The sequence below is a fragment of the Meles meles genome, chromosome 18 (genome assembly GCF_922984935.1).
Source record: "Meles meles chromosome 18, mMelMel3.1 paternal haplotype, whole genome shotgun sequence".
Taxonomy (NCBI): Eukaryota; Metazoa; Chordata; class Mammalia; order Carnivora; family Mustelidae; genus Meles; species Meles meles.
Genome location: NC_060083.1, coordinates 45,923,991 through 45,946,182, shown reverse-complemented (window position 1 = coordinate 45,946,182; position 22,192 = coordinate 45,923,991). Strand labels below are relative to the sequence as shown.

Here is a 22,192-nt window from a genome sequence, read left to right as displayed (position 1 = left end):
TTAAGATCCTACAGTCTTCGTAATATAGTCAGTCTGAGAAGAAGTTGATAATCCAAATGCTTTTAATAGTATTTTAGTTAGCAATTTCAGTGTTTGCTGTATAGGAAGAATTCATATTACTAGGCCTAGACTCCTCTAATAAATTATTTTTGTAGATTTAGAAAAGTCTGAATTTGTGACACAGTTTTGATTGCTGAAAAAGAATGAAAGTTAAAAATAACAGTTTGATTAGCTTATTAATAATTTCAGTATTTATTACTTTTGAAAAATAACTGTAGTCTTGTTCTTTCAGGGTAATCACTTTGATCAGTATGAAGAAGGACATTTGGAAATTGAACAGGCATCACTTGACAAGCCTATAGAATCGGTAAGATGATCAGTGCTTAATTTTGGGTCAGAGTTAGGTAGTGTTCGTGTGACACTTGATGTGAATGAATTTAAATTTATTAATTTACAGTACAGTTTAGAGTGGTTTTTTTTTTTTTGCATGCCCTACAATAATCAAATAGAGTTTGGGATGTAATCTAATATTTAATGTTTTGGGAAATCGGTCTGAAAAATCTAGAAACAGCTTAGCATTTGATGGAAAAATATCATTTTGGCCCTTAGTGATATTCTGTTAAAGATAGAAAGTTAAAGTTTAGTATTTTTGTAAATTGAATAAAGGAGTAAAATGTATTTTGATCCTTGAAAAGCTTCACCTTTCTTGGGAAACACAATCACGTATGAGATATTCCATTAGGAATAGTTAAGGACTAATATAGTTACCAGACGCTTGTGAAAAATGACAAATTTGGTAGCTTATGTAGATGTCTGGTTTTTGTGAAAAGCTGATTCTGTCTCTTTACATGGCTTAGTTTTAGATATTGATATAAAGTAATAGAACAAGGGATTTATTTTCCTGACTTAATTTGTTTAAAAATCTGGATTTTTAAACATTATTTTCATTTTGAAAAGACCTTTATTTTTAAATTACACAGTTCAATGTAAAAAAGTCTAAAATTGTCAGTATTTAATATTTGTGGTTAGTGTACATATTTTAATAAGGGTTTCAGTGAGTTATTGGTAAACTTGAGCAAAAATGACCAAAGAGGAAATCTTAATCTTTATAGCAGTCAAGACATATCCCCTCTCCTTTTAAGAAACATTAGCTTCTCCTCCTTCCTCAGGAAAATAAGGCAGTTTAGAGAATACAGATATTTTAACTTCAGCTTTTATTTTCAAACTGTAACATAGTAAAGGATCAACATATATTTATGTTCCTGATTAGGTTGGTGTTGTGTGTGTGTTTGTGTGTATGTTTAGATGTTTACAGAAATTTACACAACTTGGGGTGTTCGACATTTTTCTTCCACAGCAGTTGGCCCATATTAGCTAAGCAGCCATGATCTGGTTTGTATTGCACGGTCTGCCTTTTTTTAATTTCTTCTCTAGGGTTTCTTTCTCCCCCACCTCCCCTTCTTATTTCTGTTCTTCTGGTCCAGTGAACACTGCATATAGTACCTTCTGTCTTAATGTGCTGGCATGATGCTAGACTTAGGCATGGCAGTAATTGATGACGCATGTGATAATGCTGCAGAGGGAGAATTCATATCTGATAGTGTGCTGAAAGCCCAGTCTTGTGTTTTGATTTGAGGATATAATGCCAAGTCCACATTGCTAAGTTAAAAAATCACTGAAGTGTGTGCCTTGTTCTATATCATCTAGGGAATTATCATAAGGCAGAATTTTACAATGAAGTCTGTAAGCTAGCTAGATTAGTATTTTGTACTAGAAAAATAATTTAATTTTTCCATTTTATTTAAATGTTTCTTTGGGTCATAGTTTAAGAACAGATATTATCAGAAGCAAGACCCAAGTACCATATCTACAAGGTACATGGCTAATATTCTTAAATAAGCTACATTCTGTGGGTACTCTCAGTAGTAGGAAATTTAATTAGACTAAATTTGTACCTTAGTATTCATTATTACTATACTCAAAGATTTTTTTAAAACTCTAATAAACATTTCTAAAGCATTTTAGGGCTGCATTTTAAAGTCTTGGAAAATTCCTTCCTTTGGTGTGTGAGGCTAGTGCTGTTTTTCCTCTCACACTGTCCAGGATTTCTTCCAGCACATGTCATAGGAAGAATGCTATCAGAAGACCGTCTGAGTAATCACTGTTGAGTAATCTCAAAGAGTAGGAGTGGAATTGATATGTGCTCTATTTATTGAGCAGTATTATCTTCACTTAAAATAATGAGTGGTATAGTACTCAACTGGATATTTAATTTTAAAGAAATGAATAAGTGTATGTTCAGAGCTGTATATTAATAAATTATATTTCTAATGAAAATTTACTCCTGAAACAAATAAATATTATTGATGCGGTAGTTTAGGTAGGAAGAGAAGGAGCTTCCTAGTCTACATTATGTTAGATAGAAGTGGGGACCCACAACAAGAGGGATCTTATTTCTTTTACCAAATCACTGGGGAACAAATTGAAAGTTTTAAAAGAAAGGTTTTAAAGAAACTTTTGCTAAAATAATTGGCATGAAAGTTGGTAGTGCGGTATCAATTCCTCTCTTCTCCTCCCAACCCCCTCCCCCAAAAGAAAGTGCCCTATCACCTAAGGAATGCCCACTAAATAAGTATGTTTTAGTTATATGGCTGGTTGGCTATATTGAGCTCTCTTGTTCTTAGGGGAAAATGGCATTGCTTCTCACATATAGAGTCTCTGCTGAATTAAAATCTTTCTCTGCAGCAATATCTGTTGAGAGGTGCTGACTGTTTTGCTACAGCATGCAACTCAAAAGTGGCTGGAAATATGCAGCTTTGGGAGTCTACAGATCATTGCAGGAGCTAAAGGTCTAGTCATTTTTTTTTTTTTAAAACAAAGGTAATCTGCAGCAGCTGGTAACCGTGGAAGTCTCTGCACAGGTTTGTGCCAAGAAATATGCCTGTGTGAAGGGTTATTGTGAGTATAGGATTAAGGTCTTTTCCATTGGTAATAGGGTAAAATTGTTGCCAACTGGCAAGATGGGGAATGCAATACAAAGACTCAATAATGCATTATGCTTTTAGTAAACTTCTGAAGTCCAGATTTGTTAGATGATACAGGTATTTCCTTTCAATCAGGAAGTGTGGGAAACACCTCAAAATCCAGCATTTATAAAGTATTTAATAATTTTTGTTAAAAAGTTTTATTTCCCCTACTTTATTTCAACCAACCAGATATCTTTCAGTGAAATTTTTGGTCAGGAATAAAACTTTGTTCTAAGAAAATTATGAAAGAATTGCCAGACAACTTGATTAGAGAAAATGGAAAGTATTAATGTTTTACCTTTATTATAAGAAAACTTTTTAGGATTTGAATTTTAAGTTATTGCTTAATGATTTTTTTTTAAGTCCCACTCATTATAATTATATGCTCTACATTCTTAAGAAAGATAAACTACTTAGAAAACAAAACTTAATCTAAAGCCATAGCTCAGTCTAGAATTCCATATAGTTGCAGGAACTGGTTGGTGTGATTTAGGATATAATGGTTTTTTATTACCTTTGTCATCGACAATGAGAAATGAGATGGGGCATGATTATAAGCTATACAGAAGGCAAAATACCTGCATCATAGTAAAATTGTCACAGTTGCTGTTGGAAGTAAAACTATCATCAGCCATTAGTTGGTCTTTGTTTTACCTGATAAAAATCCCGTCTTTATAGTTCTTAGGTTGACTGAGCCGTTTTACAAAATTAATGTAAGTTTTCAATCTCCAGTTGCTGATGTTTACTTTGCTCATGTAGGGATTTAGAAGTACATGTATAATTGAGTTTTGTCTGTTGCATATCTCTTTAGATCTGTGGACTCCACTAGTTCCAAACTGTAACTATAAGACTGCTGATTTGACATTTAGCAGTGACCATATGTGGACTGCACTATAAATAATGTGCTTCTTGGAGCTGAATGGTGTAGCATTACTATATGGCTTTTCTCTCTAGTCTTCATTGTGTCATCTGTAGTGAGCTACAGATTTTTTTGTTTCGGGAATTTTTACGACTTACTGTTTGCATGGGTTCACCTAGTAGTAGCATTTGGTTTTTGCTTATAGAGTCTTTTAATACACAATCAGCAAAGCTTACAATCCACTCAAGAGACTTACCATTTTTGTCACTTGAAAATGGTCTAAATGGTGTAAATTGAATGTGGCTGTCAACTAAAAGAAAATTAAGTGTGGAGTTAATACTCATCCAGTTAAACTGACGTAATTGTAGTATAGTTTTCTCTTGAGACACGATACTCTGTTTCCTGCTATAAAAACTGGAATCAGACTCTTGAAATAAAATAATTTTTTATCTGTGTTTTGGCAGGGTCCCATTTTACAGATTGGTGGTGCTGTTGCCAAAATGGTCATTGTTATTATGATGGAATATAGTTTATGGAGCAGAGAAAATTTCTTGGGAAAATTTTCTACTTGATAATAAATACAAGTGTTGAGGAATGGCTGAAACAATAATGAGGTTTTTTGTTGTTTTTGTTTTTTCTGGTATTGTGTTTCAGCATGTTGATAGTTTATGATAACTTATATTTCTTGCTTTCAGAGATGTTCCCATTTAAAAATTATATTCTCCTTTCTTACACATATCATAGAAGGGAACAAAGAGTAAAAATATAGCATTTTAGTTATAGATTTAACTTTAGAAATAGAAAAGAAAAAAGGCCAACTGAGGTAGTAGGTATAAAAAGTTTGGGTTTTCAGTTCAGTTTCATGGTTTGACCAGAATTAAGAAATTCATGCCTAACCAAAGAAAATGCCACACTGCCACCATTTTGGTCTTGAGCAGAGAGAGGAACAAATAGCTTGTGGGAACTCTGAATTAAGTGGAACTCAGTTTTTTGCCTGCTGCCCTTGGGCAAAGGTCAGTTGCATTATCAGTTAATTTAGAATTAGTATTTGCCTTGATGTGCCTGGCTGGCTCAGTTCATAGAATATGCAACTCTTGATCTTGGGGTCATAAGCTTGAGCCTCACGTTGTGGGCAGAGTTTACTTAAGTAGGTAGGTGGGTGGGTAGGTGGAATTTTCCTGCAGTTCTTCCATGCACATTTAATTTAAAACAGCCTGTTATTGTCATGCCCCTTTGTTAGTTATAAACCAGACAGTGTTATAAAAAAAAAGAATTCTGTTACTTATTTTTGGTTCTATGACATTATAATTAAACCTCAAATTATGTATTTTATTTTAAAATCAAACACTGAAAGATTTTTTGTTTTTTATTTTTTTATTTTTGAAAGATTTTTTAGTCACTACTATAGTGACTGAAATAGTAAAATGCTACTACTTAGAAGTAAATTTAGTGCTTATTGCCCTTGTTATGTCTAGGTTACCTGTTTGAGCTTTACATCACTTACTCCAATTTATTGTCATAAATAGCATCCATGGGAATAATTAGCAAAATCACAACTCCAGATAGAGAAAGGAGATTACTATTTTCTCAGGCTTATGAATGAGTCCCTTGTTCTTTCACTGTGAATGTTCAGTGAACATTTTGATCATTTCAGAGATAGGCAAGTCTGCTTTGTTCTACTTTGTTATGAGGTATTTTGGTGAGTCTTCCTTGTGTTATCCATTATCCCTAAGTCTGTTGGATTTTTGACAAGTGTTTATAAAACTTCTTTTCTTTTTTTGGTAGGAAAAGGGACCATACTGAATACTAGCCCTTTCTGCAGAGTCACAGAGCTGCCTTTTTTCCTCCAAAAGCAGGTAGTCTGGAATGATAGGAAAGGTCCAGATTTTCTGTATTAGTCATTCATTTAATCTAGGAGGTTGGTAAGGGGAAGAGGTTCTGGGAGAGGTATGTCCATTGTTTCTGTTGCCTTTTGTTGTAATCGTAAGGACATAGAGTGGCATGGTAATTTTAATATAGACCCTGATATTCTGTTCCTTGTTAATAATTAGGAATATAAATTTAATTAAAGAACAGTTTTCACCTAAAGTTTGGAAATGCCACTATCATTTTGTATCAATAGCTTTTTTTTTTTTTTTGAGGTGACAGCCATCTTGAGTGGTTTTGTAAAAGTGGTGCTAATGTGTATAATCCCTAAAGTTTTCTTTTTTCTTCCTCTCCCTTTAACATTTGCTTTTCCTTTCACTGTTGTCAGTCACAACACGCTGCTCTTGAATCTCTCAGCTGGTCTTGACTCGTGAATTTACTTATGCTTTCACTCTTTAATAAATACATTAATTGCAAGCAGTGAATTGAAAACAAGACAAAAAAAAAAAAAAACGACCATTAGTGATTGGACAGTTTCTTACTTTGTGTTACATTTAACTGTTCTTTTGACAGCCCAGTTTTTAAAGCCAGGTTCGTATGGAAATGCTTTCACTCCACTTGCACTGCTTTTGGAAATAGCATACTGCTTCATCTGTCTGTTTATTTTAGTGCATTCATAATATAACACAGTCAGCATAATGTCTCATCTCCACTTAGCCAAAGATTGAGTTTTCTTAAATAAAAAAAGGGGGCAGCAATTTTTGTCAGCATGGTTTAATATCCTAAAGCTCTGTGCCAAGTATAGTTGTAAAATTATAGTTATAAAATTAGCTGATTAAAAGATTAAACAATAATTTTGTCAGCTACATAATCTTAGAGTCATTCTGCTATCCTTGTCCTCTCCATAGTTACTTACTTGTAGGAGTTATGATATAAAGTAAGGATTTTATGTGCAGGTAAGTTTATATTTATGGTAGGATAACAAAGAACAAAGACCTCTTCATTTTCTGCTAACACTACTTGTATTAAGACTTTAATTATTTTTTTAAGTTTTTTAAGTCTAGTAATGTGGAAGTCATCAACTGGGATTATACATAACTGTGGCATTTTCACATTCTTTTAGTTCCTGGCAAAAAGTAATTTCTGGTGACCTTTTGTTTACCATATTGATATTGTATCTATATGTTTAAAACAAGAGTATCTTGTTTTAGAAACATTTTCTTCCTCTTTTTTTTGAAACAGATTTTCCATTATTGTTTGCCTCCTTTTTTGTTTAAAAAAAAAACAACCAGCCTGATCATTGAAGTAATCAGTTGCTCAGCCAAGTTTTCCTGTTCGCAGTTTGCATGTCATAAACTTGTGGAAGGAAACTGTCCCCACCGCCCCCAAATTAAACAGAACATTGGGGAGGCTTAATCTTTCTCTTCTGATTTACCGTCTGAAGAGAAAAAACAGTAAAATAATTTTTTTTCTTCTATAATTCTAAAGACCATTTTATCAATGAATATGGAGCTAGAAGATAAAAAACAGTTTTAACAGGAGATGTTTGATTTTAAATCAGTAATTTGTGGCTTTAACTTTTTAGATGGATTCAGGAAATAGATTATTGTCTTTGTGTGTGTGTATATTTTTTTTGTTGTTGGTTTTTGGTTTTTTGTTTTTTTTCTTTTTTTAGGAAATAGATTATTTTCAAATGGTGATACCAGGTTAGTACTATAAATTACATTTTAATGCATAGAGAACCCTTTGTGTTTATTATTTGAAAATGTTCCCATGAGTTTAGGAGCATTTTAGCTGATGTAGTTAATGGTTATATTAGTTTCATCTCCATACTTCACGATATTTGTCAAAAGCAAACGGGACAAAGGTATGCAGAGGTTTCTAAGATCTTGAACCCTTACACAGAAGCTGACATTAATTGTTGTTTCTGGTGTCTTTTCATACAATTTACATTAAAATACCTTTTCTGATGTGCTCCTAGGAAGATGAGACATTATGTATATTGATTTTTTCCCCCTACATGCACTAATGGTTCTTTACTGTTAACTTATTGCTAGGCCTGTTTCATTCTAACATTTTAGCATTTTTGTTAGATTACATGTTGAAATGCATCACTCAGTCTGTGCTTGAGCTCATTTTATTTTTCTGTTTAATCAGTTTAATTTCTTGTTTTACTAACCTCACTGTTTTTTCAGTTTAATATTGGCTGCATGCTAGTTAAATATTTATATATTTTATATATATATATATATATTAAAAAAAACCAATCAAGTCTAGCCTGGATTTTGCTCTGATTGTGTTTTCATTTCTAGTGGTGGGGCAGTCTTACACTTACAACTTACTTTGTATCATGAAAACCTGACACATAAACAAAATAACTAAACACAGTGTAGATTTTCTTTAAAAAAAAAAAAATCTTACAGTGGTGCTGTCTAGGTGGTGGATATGATTGTATAAGTACCTTGATTTTATGCTTTTTAATGTTAGTTTTAAACTTCATAAATGTATTCTTCCCCCTTTCCCTTCCCTTTTTTCTCCTTTTTGAAGTGTTATGTACAAAAGTTGCCCTGCACACCATCAGAAAGGACCCTTACCCCTATGTTCTTCCCATATAAAATATTGGCCAGCATTTCTTTTTACATTAATGCCCCTTTTATTGGGCACATTTACTCTATTATTAGCATCTTTTTGCATGCAATATGTAGAATTATCTCTTGCTCATCACCTGTTTAAATGTCACTAGGAAGGGAAGAATATATTATTGGAATATTTTTGGTTTGTCTCTCTGTTCTGTCTGTCAGGATAATATTGGACATCGCTTACTCCAGAAACATGGGTGGAAGCTGGGCCAGGGATTGGGAAAATCTCTTCAGGGTAAGTTCTTTAAATGTACAAAACGAAAGAAAGAAAAAGAAAACAGTGTTTTTGATTTGATCTTATGCTTGAATATATTAATTGTCTTTTTTTTTTTTTTTCTTAAGTGTTTGGGCTTTTCCCCCCTGCCTTTTCTCCCCTAGAACAGTCTATATTTTTCCTATAACTGTATTTTAAGTTACTACTATGCTGATAGTTTGCAAGAGTAAACTGCTGTGTCGTGAATACTTTCAGGTCAAACATTATGGATGTATGGCTGCTCTGGTTTTAAATTTTTTTGGTGGGGCAATGGGTGATGGGTGGGTGGAATAAAAGAAACACACTGTCTCAGAGTGTGCTTTCTTTGTATCATTTAGCGATGTTGTATTGTGGCTTCAGTATTACAAAAGGAGCCATTCAACAGCAGAATTTAATTTTTGCCTTTCCAAATTCTCCCTGAAGCTGGTGATTGCCCATGGTCCTTTTTCTCTGCAGTCAGAATCCACATAGTAGTAGAGAGAAGAATTAACCCACACAAAACAAAAAATGGAAGCAGAAGTTTGTTTCCTAAGATTCTCTGAGCAGAGGTCAATTTCTCAGGTTCAGATCAGGCTCTGGAAAATATATGACTTAAAATTTCCATTACATTTCTTTTTCTTTTAACTATAGTAATCATTTGGATAAAAACAAAATACTAACATTTCTGCTTTTGAGTACTTGTTAGTTGGAAACCTACTCCATTCACTTTTTAGCTCCTTCATGTTCATGAGCTACTGTTTATTCTTTGCGGATGTGAACACTACTTCAGAAATGATGGGAATCATTGCACTACTACTTCTGGTCATGGGGAGGGGTCTCATTGTATAAAGGGATCTTTGGGGAGAGGTGTACTTTTATTGACTAATTCTTTGAGTTTTGGAAATAGATTTTTACAGTTTGGGAAGTCTAATCAACACAGTTTTGTGTGTGTTAAGGGCACAGGATAGGGCATAAAGTGGAATGTTCTAGTCTTTAAAACCTTTGCTTTTTTTTTTTTTAAAGATTTTATTTTTCTGAGAGAGAGCGGGGGTAGGGTGGAGGAGCAGAGGGAGAGGGACAAGCAGACTCCATACTGAGCGTGGAGCCTGATGAGGGGCTCGATTTCACAACCCTGAGATCATGAACTGAGCTGAAACCAAGAGTTGGACACTCAGCTGACTGAGCTACCCAGGTGCCCCCTAAAACCTTTGCTTTTTAAATTATAATCCTAGTAGTTCTATTAAAATTAGTATTTATAACTAAGCAGTAATCTGTTTTGAGGGGTGAGATAGAAAGATTTGATTACCATTAAACTTGTTTTCCCAGTGGCACAAGAACTCATTGCAAAATGAGTTCAGAATGAGTTCCTACAAAAAATACAGTTAAGAGCAAATCTGTTTGAATCCCAGAATTTTTCATTTGTAAGCATCAGAGACTTTAAAGTACACCTAGCAGAGGAAAAGAAAGAGTAAGAAAAAGTGAATTTAAGAAAAAGAAGGTAATTGAATACTCACTTGTTTTTCAGTGATAGAAAAATTTAACTTTTACTTTAAGAATACTGTAGGGGCACCTGGGTGGTTTAGTCAGTTGAGTGTCTGCCTTCGCTCCCGTCATGGTCCCAGGATCCTGGGATCAGCCTGCATCGGGCTCCCTGCTCAATGGGGAGCCTGTTTCTTCTCCCTCTGCCATTCCCCGTGTTTGTGCTCTCTGGCTCTATCAAGTAAATGAGTACTAAAAAAACAAACAAACAAAAAAAAACTGTAGAATTTTGGTTGTGTTTTGAGCTTTGAGCTCCTTGAAAAGAGGTTTTATTCATATTTTAACTCCCATCTTCATGGTTGCAGGCATATAGTAAACATTTAATGAATCTTAAGTCCCTTACTCATCTAAATTACAAAGGGAATTTGAAGCCCATCTCTTTTTTCCTTTCTAATTTTAGTAAAATACACATAACATAAAATTACCATCTTAACCTTCTTTTTCCGTCTTAACCATTTTATTATTTTTATGTTTTTAAAAGATTTTATTTATCTGAGAGGGAGAGAGAGCGCACATGAGTGAGCAAGAGCTTAAGAGCAGGGAGAGGGAGACGCAGACTCCCTGCCTAGCAGGGAGCCCAATGCAGGCTGGCTCCCAGGCCCCTGAGATCATGACTTTGCCACCCAGGCACCCCTCTTCTTAAACGTGACTTAAACATTTTAACACTGCCATCAGTAGTGTTCACTAAATTCACAACTGTTGTGCAAAGCCCATCTGTTTTGAATGGGATTAAGCCCCCCATTGGGCTCTCTGCTGAGCGGGGGAGCCTGCTTCTCCCTCTCTCTCTGCCTGCCTCTCTACTTACGATCTCTCTCTCTGTCAAATAAATAAAATCTTTTTTTTTTTTTTTAATTTTATTTATTTGACAGAGAGAGAGATCAAAAGTAGGCAGAGAGAGAGGGGAAGCAGACTCCCTGCTGAGCAGAGAGCCCAATGCGGGGCTCGATCCCAGGATCCTGGGATCATGACCTGAGCTGAAGGCAGAGGCTTTAAACCACTGAGCCACCCAGGCGCCCCAAATAAATAAAATCTTAAAAAAAAATAGCCATCCACTAAAATTTAAACCTGATCTCTTCAGGATATTTTGTTAACATTTAAAAATTATTTATACCAGAGGTGCCTGGGTGGCTCACTCAGTTGTTTAAGTGTCTGCCCTCCACTTAGGTCATGATATCATGGTCCTAGGATGGAACCCATGTCTGGTTCCTGGCTTAGTGGAGAGTCTGCTCCTCCCTCTTTCCCCGCCCCTCCACCCCTCTCCTTTTCTCTCTCTCTCTCAAATAAATAAATCTTTAAAAAAAATAAAAATTATTTATTATTCTTCCAAGGTTTTTACAAAGTGTCATCCTCAGAGGTTACGGTACAAATATCTTGTCACTGGACAGATTGGGGAATAGGGTATGCTGACTCTGGAATGAGACTATCTGTGGCAGGATAGAAATTTGTACTTCATAGGGTGCCTGGGTGGCTCAGTGGTTTAAGCCGCTGCCTTCGGCTCAGGTCATGATCTCAGGGTCCTGGGATTGAGTCCCGCATCGGGCTCTCTGCTCGGCAGGGAGCCTGCTTCCCTCTCACTCTCTCTGCCTGCCTCTCTGCCTACTTGTGATCTCTCTGTCAAATAAATAAATAAAATCTTTAAAAAAAAAAAATTTGTACTTCATAAATTGGGTTTATTTTTGTACTCGAATTTCCTTTATTACCACTTTTTTTCTCCCTTAGTATTAAGATATTTCAGAAGTTTAAAAAAAGAACTTTTATTGTATGTGGCAGATAAGTGATTGCTAGTATTTTTTAAAAAAGACTTGTAGAAAAGATAAGTTGACAAGGAGTCTGAAGGGACACAGAGAAAAGACAATTTCTTATGGACAATTGCTTATTGTAGAGGTAGAGGATGTATTTAATTTGGAATAAAGCAATAGTGAATGAATGATAGTTGTATTTTTTTGGCAGTTGGACTAGATTTGTTTCTTGAAATTGCTTTATAACCTTCTGGCAACTTTAAAATGGAATGGAGGAGTGCCTAGGTGGCTCAGTGGGTTAAGCCTCAGCCTTCAGCTCAGGTCATGATCTTAGGGTCCTGGGATCAAGCCCTGCATCAGGCTCTCTGCTCAGCGGGGAGCCTGCTTCTCCCTCTCTCTTTGCCTGACTCTTGAGATCTCTGTCAAATAAATAAATAAAATCTTTTTAAAAAGATTTTTAAAAAATCTTCATAAGGCCAGGAGGAAGCAAGATTAATTTTCTCAAAGAAAATCTATCACAAAAAGATTTTCTAGAGGCTGTTTAAAAAAAAAAGTGTGATGCAAGATAAATAAATGGTATCTCTGCCTACTTGGGATCTCTCTCTCTCTCTCTTTGTCAAATAAATAAAAGTCTTCTAAAAAAAAAAAAATGGAATGGAATGCAGCTCAGATCTTTATTTTGCTGTGAAATGTGTAGTCAGTGGGTGTAGCTCAGACATGAGGTACCTAAACTCCCTTTGTTACATTGTCTAGGTGCTTTTTGATTATTTGGTGGTTTTTTGTTTTTTTTTGTTTTTAAATCACAAGCAAAAGTTCAGCCCCTGGGAAAAATGCATGGGGTCTGATATTGTTTCATAGCTCACCCTGTCTAGAAGGCTCAATCAATAACAGACAACCAGCACATAATTACTGAGATAATAATGTATTCTAGATATACTGGCTATAAATAGAATAAGCCAGGGACAAAGTAGGTAAGAAATTGTTCTTGTTCCCCAAGTCTTGCTCTTTTAAACTATTGTAGATCTTTGAAGGTTTCTTGAGTTTTATACTTTTATGTACTCTTTTCATGCTTAGGATTAAATATGTGATCAGTCTGAATATGTAATTGACAAATTACTCCAAGTTCATTGAGTGTAGGGAATCTTGTCTAGTTTGGTGTAAAAGTACTTGGTGTAGGATGTGAAGGCAGTGTGAGCAGCATTTCGAAATACAAGATCTAGGTTTGAGTTTGGCTCTGCCTCTTACTTTAAGTAAAAGGACAAGTTACCATCACGGAGTTATTTTTTAGGTACAATAAATTTCAGTCCAATAAAGTTTTTGCTCATTTACTCACAGTTACGGGGTGAAGTAAATTAATATAAATTATGAACTCTCTTTATAAAAACTATAAAATGCTATGTAGATGCTGATTGCTGTTAACACCTCTGCTGTATAGATTTAGATGTTTAAATTGAATTGGAGATAATCCATCTGTAGGTCCTTTTTCTTACCGACTTTAAGTAATCTGTACACCCGTTGTAGGGCTTGAACTCAAAACCTGAGATCAAGAGTTGCACACTCACTGACTGAGCCAGCCAGGTGCCCCCCATCTTTAGGTCTTAATCAGAAACCTAAATATAATTAAAAAAAAAAAAAAAAAAAAAAGAAGGGCACCTGGGAGGCTCAGTCGGTTAAGCGTCTGCCTTCAGCTCATGTCATGATCCCAGGGTCCTGGGATTTAGCCCCATATAGGGCCCCTTGTTCAGCAGGGAGCCTGCTTCTCACTCTCCCTCTGCTGTTCCCCCTGCCCATACTCACTTTATCAAATAAATAAATAAAATCTTTAAAAAAAAAAAAAAAGTAGAGCAGCACTGTCTTGCTAGTTGTATTTCCCAGAATTTACAGTATAGTAGCTATAATGTCCTCAGTATGTGCTAGATAATTGACTCCCGGATCTGTATTTTTAGTGCTCTGTGCATTTTAGGGTCTCCGAACCCCATATTTTGGTGTCTGTTTCACTAATTCTGAGATCATTAGTTATTGCCACTTCTGAGCCTAATTTGCACAATCTAAGAAGAGCCCCAATCGCTTAACAGTGGCATTGGGAAAACTGGTGAGCCACCCAGGAAAAAAAAAAAGTTGGGTCCTCACTGTGCTGCCTTACCCTGACATACATTTAAGATGGATAAAATATTTAAATGTTAAAAAAAATAATAAGATCATTAGGGTGTGCACTGGGATAATTATTTTATTTTACGTTATTTACTTTTAAAGATTTTATTTGAGAGAGAGCACAAGTAGAGAGGGAGGGGCAGAGGGAGAGGGAGAAACAGACTCCTGGCTGAGCTGAGAGCCTGATGTGGGACTCCATCCTAGGACCCTGGGATCATGACCCAACCTGAAGACAGACATTTAACCGACTGAGCCACATAGGCACCCTGGTAATTATTATTTTAAAAATAATGTTGGAGTCATGCCTGGGTGGCTCATTTGGTTTAGTGGCTGCCTTTGGCTTGGGTCATGATCCTAGGGTCCTGGGTATAGAGTCCTGCATCAGGCTCCTTGCTCAGTGGGGGGGAGTCTGCTTCTCACTCTGCCTGCCACTCTCCCTGCTTGTGCTGTCTCTGTCTCTGTCTCTCTCTCTCTGACAAATAAAATCTTGAAAAAACAAATAAAAATCATGTTGAAGGAGCACTTGGTTGGCTCAGTCGGTTGGTAGCACATGCAACTCTTGATCTTGGGGTCATGAGTTCAAGCCCCACATTGGGCATAGAGCTTACTTAAAAATAATGTTGGAAGCCAGCCAATTAATCTGCTTACCTGAATGTGTTTCTGCAGAAATTTAGAAAATGCTGGCAATAGTAATGCCATGTTACGAGCCTTAAAGACATTGAAGTCCTTAAGGTCCCTGAAAATGGCTATAAGAAATTTTAATGATGGAAACATTTTCAGAAATAATTTTGGGTAAAGCTTCACCAAAACCAGTGCTAACAACTTGGTAAGAGTTTCCTAAGCATTAATTTAAAAAAATATATATATAAAAAAAATAATAATGTTGGAATAAGGATTTTTTTTAAAGATTTTATTTATTTATTTGACAGACAGAGATCACAAGTAGGCAGAGAGGCAAGCAGAAAGAGGAGGAAGCAGGCAGAGAGAGAGGAGGAAGCAGGCTCCCTGCTGAGCAGAGAGCTTGATGCAGGGCTTGATTGCAGGACCCTGGGATCATGACCTGAGCTGAAGGCAGACTTCAACAACTGAGCCACCTAGGTGCCTGGCAAATGATCTTTAAGTGTATGAAAATACTCTGTTCTTGTCATAAGAGAAATATGCATTTTAATAACTACAAGATATAATTTTTCACTTTTGCATTGGAAAGGTTAAAAAAAATTTACCTGGTCATAATTTGGGAAAACAGGTATTTACATCATAGTCAGTAAGAATAAATTGGTAAACCGCTGCAGAGAACAATCTGAATTACTTAAAGATTAAAATGCATGTATCCTGAGGCACCTGGGTGGCTCAGTCAGTTGGATGTCTGGCTCTTGATTTCAGCTCGGGTTGTGATCTTGGGGTCATGAGATCCAGGCCTGTGTTGGGCTCCACCCTCAGTGGGAAGTCAGCTTGGGGTTCTCTGTCTCCCTCTACTCCTCGCCCCCTCAAATACATAAATCTTTTAAAATAAAATGCGTGTTTTCTTGAGGTCAGCAATCCTGATTTTCTGTTCTTCACTTAATCTTTGAAATGCACAAAATAATGTTTCATCAAGGTTATTATATCATGTTGTTTTGTGATAATGAAAGATTGGAAACAGACCACCACATAGCATTGATTCCAAGACATTTTTTTCATATTTTAATAAAGGTAAAATTAATTGCATTTTATTAATAGCATTATAGTTATAATTGGCAGCTGTTAAATTTCTTTCAGGCATATAAAATATTGTGTTTGTGGTTAATGGCATTTTGGGTTTGAAGAAATAGAATACTAAAATTGTATAAAGGGAAACCATGCTGCTTTAAAGGGATGGAAGTAGCCTAGTGTGTATTTGGTGTATGTAGAACAATTTCCAAGGTACATTAAGTAGAAAACAATGTACAGAACAATGTGTGGTATAGTATATGTGCTGCCGAAGCGAGCACTAATGTGTGGTATATATTAAACTACCATTTGTGGTAATTACATACACATGTATATTTATGTTTGTATTTTCTTGACTGTGCAGAGAAAAATCCTTATAAAGGCACACTGAGGGAAACTGAGTTGCTTTTTATTGTATCCTTTTAAAATTGATACACTTAACATTGCTATTCATTTATTTTAAGATTTTTTAAAATTTATTTGACAGAGAATGAGAGAGCACAAGCAGGCTGAGAAGCCGACAGAGGGAGAGGAGAAGCAGACCCCCTGCTGAGCAGATAGCCCTACGTGGGACTCCATCCCAGGACCCTGGGATCATGACCCGAGCCCACGGCAGATGCTTAACTGACTAAGCCACCCAGGCGCCCCTACTTACACTGCTATTTAGAAATACAAGAGTTGGGGCACCTAGGTAGCTCAGTTAGTTAAGTATCCAACCCTTGATCTCAGCTCAGGTCTTGATCTCAGGGTTGTGAGTTCAAGCTCCATGTTGGGCTACACTCTAGGCATGGAGCTTACTTTAAAAATCTGTATATAGAGAAAATTATTTTGGAAAGGAGTAGGCAAAATTAGAGCAGAGTAGAAAAGTAGGGTGTGTTTCTTTGTTTTCATGTATATGCCCCCCCCATCCCTATTCTGTTTTCAGTTAGCAAATAAATGGTGAATATATGTGGGTAGGGTCTGTATTAGTTAGTAATAACAATGTTCTTTTTTTTTTTTTCTAAATATTTTATTTATTTGACAGAGAGAAATCACAACTAGGCAGAGAGGCAGGCAGAGAGAGAGAAGGAAGCAGGCTCCCCGAGGAGCAGAGAGCCCAATGTGGGGCTCGATCCCAGGACCCTGGGATCATGACCTGAACCAAAGGCAGAGGTTTTAACCCACTGAGCCACCCAGGTGCCCCAGTAATAACAATGTTCTTACTACATTTTATGACTGAAGGAAAACGACTTGGATTCAGTAGCACAGAATAGAAATATGTAGTATTACATTTTAGACTTGGGGTGCCTGGGTGGATCACTTAGTTAAGCATTGACTCTTGATTTCAGCTCAGGTCATTATCTCAGGGCTGTGAGATCAAACCCAGCATTGGGCTCTGTGCTGGGCATGGAGCCTGCTCAAAATTCTCCCCCTCCCCCTTAAAAAATAAGAAAAAGAAAAAGAAGAGAAAAGATAGATTTCTTTGTTAAACTAGATTGTTGATCTTCACTAACTTTCTAAGAAAAATCATTCTTTGTTTGAGAAAAATAAGCTTCCCCCCCCCTTTTTTTTTTTTTAAATTTTATTTTTAAGCAATCTCTGTACTCAACGTAGGGCTCGAACTCACAACCCCAAGATCAGGGGTTGTATGCTCTGCTGACTGAGCCAGCCAGGCATCCCAATAAGCTTTAATAGTATAATGACATAGATAAATTTTGTGGGTAGAGTCTTTGTAAAATCTAAGTTGTTGTCATTTTATATTAGTTTCCCTTTGAAATTTATTTTCCTTTGGGAAAAGGAAATTATGCTTGGTGCATATTATGTGCCAAACATTGATTTAGAATCTAAATGTTTTGTATGTTCCACTTAATGAAATATTATTAGTATAATCATTTTATAAATGAAGGAACAGTTTTGGAAAGGTCATATAGGTACTGAGTCTCTGCCGTTCAAGTATAAGCATGATTTTGAAATCAATGTTCCTATATGTATACCTTTGCTCTTCTCAGAAAAAGCTGGTAACTGGAAATAAGAGTAGTTGGGGGAGGATAGATGTATAGGACTACTTGTTTCTAAGTATAGAGATCATCACATTTAAAAGATACATCAGAAGACATTAAATATGTGTTAAGTTTGTGGCAAAATAACTAGAAAAGAAGTGGCAAGTTTTTCAAATGAAAATTTGGAACAGTTAAATACAGAAAGCTATTTTATCATTCTAGTACCCTTTTTTTTTTTTTAAGTGAATCTAGGTAAACTTTTATTATATTTACATATCTTTTTAAAAGATTTGTTAAGTAATATCTATACCTAACCTGGGGCTTCAACTCACAACCCTGAGACCAAGAGTCGTGTGTTCTTCTGACTGAGCCAGCCAGCGCCCACCCCCCCTTCCCCCGCCGCCCGCTTTTTTAACTAAGAAAAGAGTGTGAACTAGTTACAGAAGCAGATTGGATTTTATCATGGTGGGTTACTTTGAAGGAGACATTGGTGAAGAATTACATGGAGTTAATTGCACATTTATTGCACATTTATTGAATACTTTGTTTAAGAGACCGTTATAAAGAGTATACATAGTATTATAAGATACTGCCCTTACTCAATAGTGTTTGCTATTCATTTTAGGAGTTAAGGGGGGGATTCTTACAGTAAATGGTGTAAGTCCTCAGAAGGAGGAATGACACAATGAAGTCTTGAGGAGGGAGGAAGGAATATTACCAAAGACAGGAGATACTCATGTATACAAGGTGATGACTCCATGGCTGGCTGGAGTAGGGAATACCCATAGAACTTTCATACTGTTTTATTTATTTTTCTTTTCTTTATAATTTATTTTATTTAAATGCAGCTAATTAACATTTAGTGAGTATATCATTAGTTTCAGAGGTAGAGTTCAGTTATTCATCAGTTGCATGTAACACCATTGCTCATTCTATCACGTGCCCTCCTTAGTGCCCATCACCAGTTACCTCATCCCCCCATATACCTTTCATACTATTTTTAGAAGACCCTCTCCAAATATTTTTTTTTAGGTTGAACCTTAATATATGAAAGGTGGGGTGGGAGTTGGTGGACAATATTTTGGTTGAAGCAGAGTTCTAGGTCTCCAAGAGCAGTGTGGAAACCATAAGTAGAAGGCGGTGATGGGAAATTGGTTTGAATAGGCACAAATCAGATACTTACTGTTTACTGTGTGCTAAGCACTTAACAAGTATTTAGTTCTTACAGCAAGTCTGTGAGATAATTGCTGTTATTCTCATTTTGCAGAAGAAACTGAAACTTAAGCTTAGTAAGCTGCCCAAGAATAAGCAACCAGTAAACAAGGGTATCAATGCAAACCTTGTTTTTTTCACATTTCAGAACTGCCTTTAACTACCCACACTGAATGCAGAAGGCTTTAATACTGCTCCAGTTTAATGCTTTATTTTGTAAGCCAAAGGCAGTTTTTGATCAAAGGAGAGACTTTCATAGCAAAAAGATGTTAAAGATAATTTTATCTAAAATTCATTTTACAGGGATACCTGGGTGACTCAGTGGGTTAAGCCTCAGCGTTTGGCTCAGGTCGTGATCTCAGGGTCCTGGAATCAAGCCCTGCATTGGGCTCTCTGCTCAGCGGGGAGCCTGCTTCTTCCTCCCCCACCCCCCCTGCTTGTGTTCCCTCCCCTGCTGTGTCAAATAAATAAAAATCGTTAAAAAAAAAAAAAAACTTAAGAAAACAAAAGATCCAGAAATAGATCTAAATATATACAAGGACTTTTTTATATGATACAAGTGGTATATGAAACCAATGATTAGATGGGCCGTTATATGATCCTGGGACAACTGGGGAGCGAAGAAATAAAGTCAGATTTATACCAGGACTCACACACTAGGGGGCGCCTGCATGGCTCAGTGGGTTAAGCCTCTGCCTTTGGCTCAGGTCATGATCCCAGAGTCCCTGGATTGAGCCCCGCATCTGGCTCTCTGCTTAGCAGGGAGCCTGCTTCCCCACCTCCCTTCTCTGCCTGCCTCTCTGCCCACTTGTGATCTCTGTCTGTCAAATAAATAAATAAAGTCTTTAAAAAATAATAATAAAATAAAATTAATTTTACAGATGGAGAAATGTTAGGTTTATGGTTTCAGAATGTCTTTGTCATAGTGCCTAAACCTCACCCCAAATTCTCTGATTTGTGATCTCTTGTTCTTTCCAGTACACCAGCCGTGACATCTGTGGTAGAATTTAAATGCTAGTGTGATCGAAGTATGTCTGAAGATGAGTGGGAAGACTGTTAGGAAGTTGTCTGGGTATGAGTTGATGAGGACTTTAAGAATAGAGTGGTGGCAGTGGAAATGGAAAAGAAGACAAAGATATGAAGGATGATAAATGAACCAAGAAGCATAGTGTATAGTTACTTCATGCATATGTCTGACTGGCAAGCTCTTGTTCGATGGCTTTAGTGTCAATCCTTTATAATAGCCACTAGCATTTATTAAGTGTTCAGTGAGTGCTTGCGAATGGATTATCTCTTTTAAATCTTTTTTCACGTAGATATCATTCCTGTTTTTTAGATGAGGAAATTGACATTATGAGTAGTGCTTTTGCCCAAGAGCTTATAGCAAATAAGTGATAGAATACTTGTACCAAAACTATGCTTTTAATCAATATGTTGTAGTGTACCTAAAGTTTGTGTGGCGGCTCACATCTCTGCTCTGGAAAGATACGATGGTGTTGAGAAATGCAAGTATTATAGAATTGAAATACACAATAGTTACTCTGGCCAAAAAAATTAAAGATAGCTGTGAATGTGGTTTTTTTTTTTAAGGCTCTTAAAGTGGTTATATATATTATTCATAAATAACAAATTTGTATATAGTCAGTAGAAACTTAAGGCTAGATTGAGTGGTAAGAACTTTGGCCATGTTTTTAGGGATGCTTTAGGGATGCTTTAGGGACCAAGCATCCCTAAAAACATGGCCAAAGTTCTTACAGCGGGGGAAATACTGTAACTTCTGTCCTATATTCTAATTTCTTCCCTTTTTTTTTTTTTTAAGATTTTATTTATTTATTTGACACAGAGAGAGAGCACAAGTAGGGGAAGCAGCAGGCAGAGGGAGAAGTAGGCTCTCCGCTAAGCTGGGAGCCTGCTACTGTGGACTCCATCCCAGCACCCTGGATTATGACCTGAGCCAAAGGCGGCTGCTTAACAACTGAGCCACCCAGGCACCCCATCCCTTTTTATTCCTCATACTTTATATATGTCTCTGCTGGCACTTTAAGTTTTTTTTTTTTTTTTTTAAAGATTTTATTTATTTATTTGGCAGAGAGAGGTCACAAGTAGGCAGAGAGGCAGGCAGAGAGAGAGAGAGGGAAGCAGGCTCCCTGCTGAGCAGAGAGCCTGATGTGGGACTCGATCCCAGGACCCTGAGATCATGACCTGAGCCGAAGGCAGCGGCTTAACCCACTGAGCCACCCAGGCGCCCCACTTTAAGGTTTTTTAAAGGTTTTATTTATTTGAGAGAGAGAGTGAGAACACTGCAGAGGAAGAGGGAGAAGCAGGCCCCATGCACAGCAGGGAACCCAATGTCGGGCTTGATCCTAGGACCCTGGGATTATAACCTGAGCTGAAGGCAGGCGCTTAGCCTTCTGAGCCATCCAGGTGCCTTTTTATTTTTTTTTTTTATTTATTTATTTTTTTTTTAAAGATTTTATTTATTTATTTGACAGAGAGAGAGGTCACAAGTAGGCAGAGAGGCAGGCAGAGAGAGAGGAGGAAGCAGGCTCCCTGCAGAGCAGAGAGCCCGATGCGGGGCTCGATCCCAGGACCCCGAGATCATGACCTGAGCCGAAGGCAGCGGCTTAATCCACTGAGCCACCCAGGCGCCCCTCCAGGTGCCTTTTTAAATAAAGGTTTATTTGTTATAGCGATTGAGAGAGTGTGCACACGTGTTGGGCGGGGGAGAAAGAGGATCTCAAGCAGACTCCCCACAGACAGCAGAGCCCCACATGAGGCTCGATTGCAGACATCACGATCCAAGCCAAAATCAGGAGTCAGAAGCTCAATTGACTGACCCATCCAGACACCCCAGAACTTCTGAATTTTTTTAAAGGAACCAGAAATCTAGATCTTTCTTTTGGGGGGGGGTGGGGGGGGTGAATTCCCTGTTTGATAAATATTGCCTCGAAGTTTAAAATAATTTGGGATAACAAAACATATGGAAGACCTCAGTTTGACTCACTTTAGGTTACCAGTTTATGATTGCTTTTGAAATTTGACCTGGGTTTGAATTTGAGCTCTGTAACTAGTAAGCAGTGTTTCCTTGCTGTACCCTCAGTATACCGTATTTTAAAAAGATTTGGAGGTCTAGGGAATTGAACATGATGGTATATAAGTTTTATACCTGTATTCAATCTCATTTTCCTCCTCAGTTTGTGAAGCGGGAGATAATGCCACTTAGTAGGTTGGGAAACTTTATCCATGATCAGCTGCTAAGGC

At 36.8% G+C, this 22,192-nt stretch overlaps 1 protein-coding gene and 1 non-coding gene across 8 annotated transcripts in view; both read left to right on the top strand.

Annotated features, from left to right (window-relative positions):
* Positions 1-22,192, top strand: part of GPATCH8 (G-patch domain containing 8) — a 105,521-nt gene that overhangs the window by 23,636 nt on the left and 59,693 nt on the right. For 2 of the 7 annotated variants that reach the window (XM_045984540.1, XM_045984542.1), the window contains exons 1-4: positions 302-367; positions 1,358-1,392; positions 6,325-6,342; positions 8,553-8,625. Coding sequence is in view for 1 of the 7 variants with exons in the window: in XM_045984538.1 (XP_045840494.1) it covers positions 293-367; positions 8,553-8,625 (148 nt within the window). In the remaining 6 variants the exon portion in view is untranslated. Of the gene's footprint in view, positions 1-292; positions 368-1,357; positions 1,393-6,324; positions 6,343-8,552; positions 8,626-22,192 lie in introns of those variants that run through there. The other 5 variants (XM_045984541.1, XM_045984543.1, XM_045984538.1 and 2 more) reach the window with 4 other exon arrangements.
* On the top strand, positions 14,676-14,805 carry LOC123930369. The gene has a single exon (XR_006816080.1). It is a non-coding gene; the product is annotated as a small nucleolar RNA SNORA33 (small nucleolar RNA).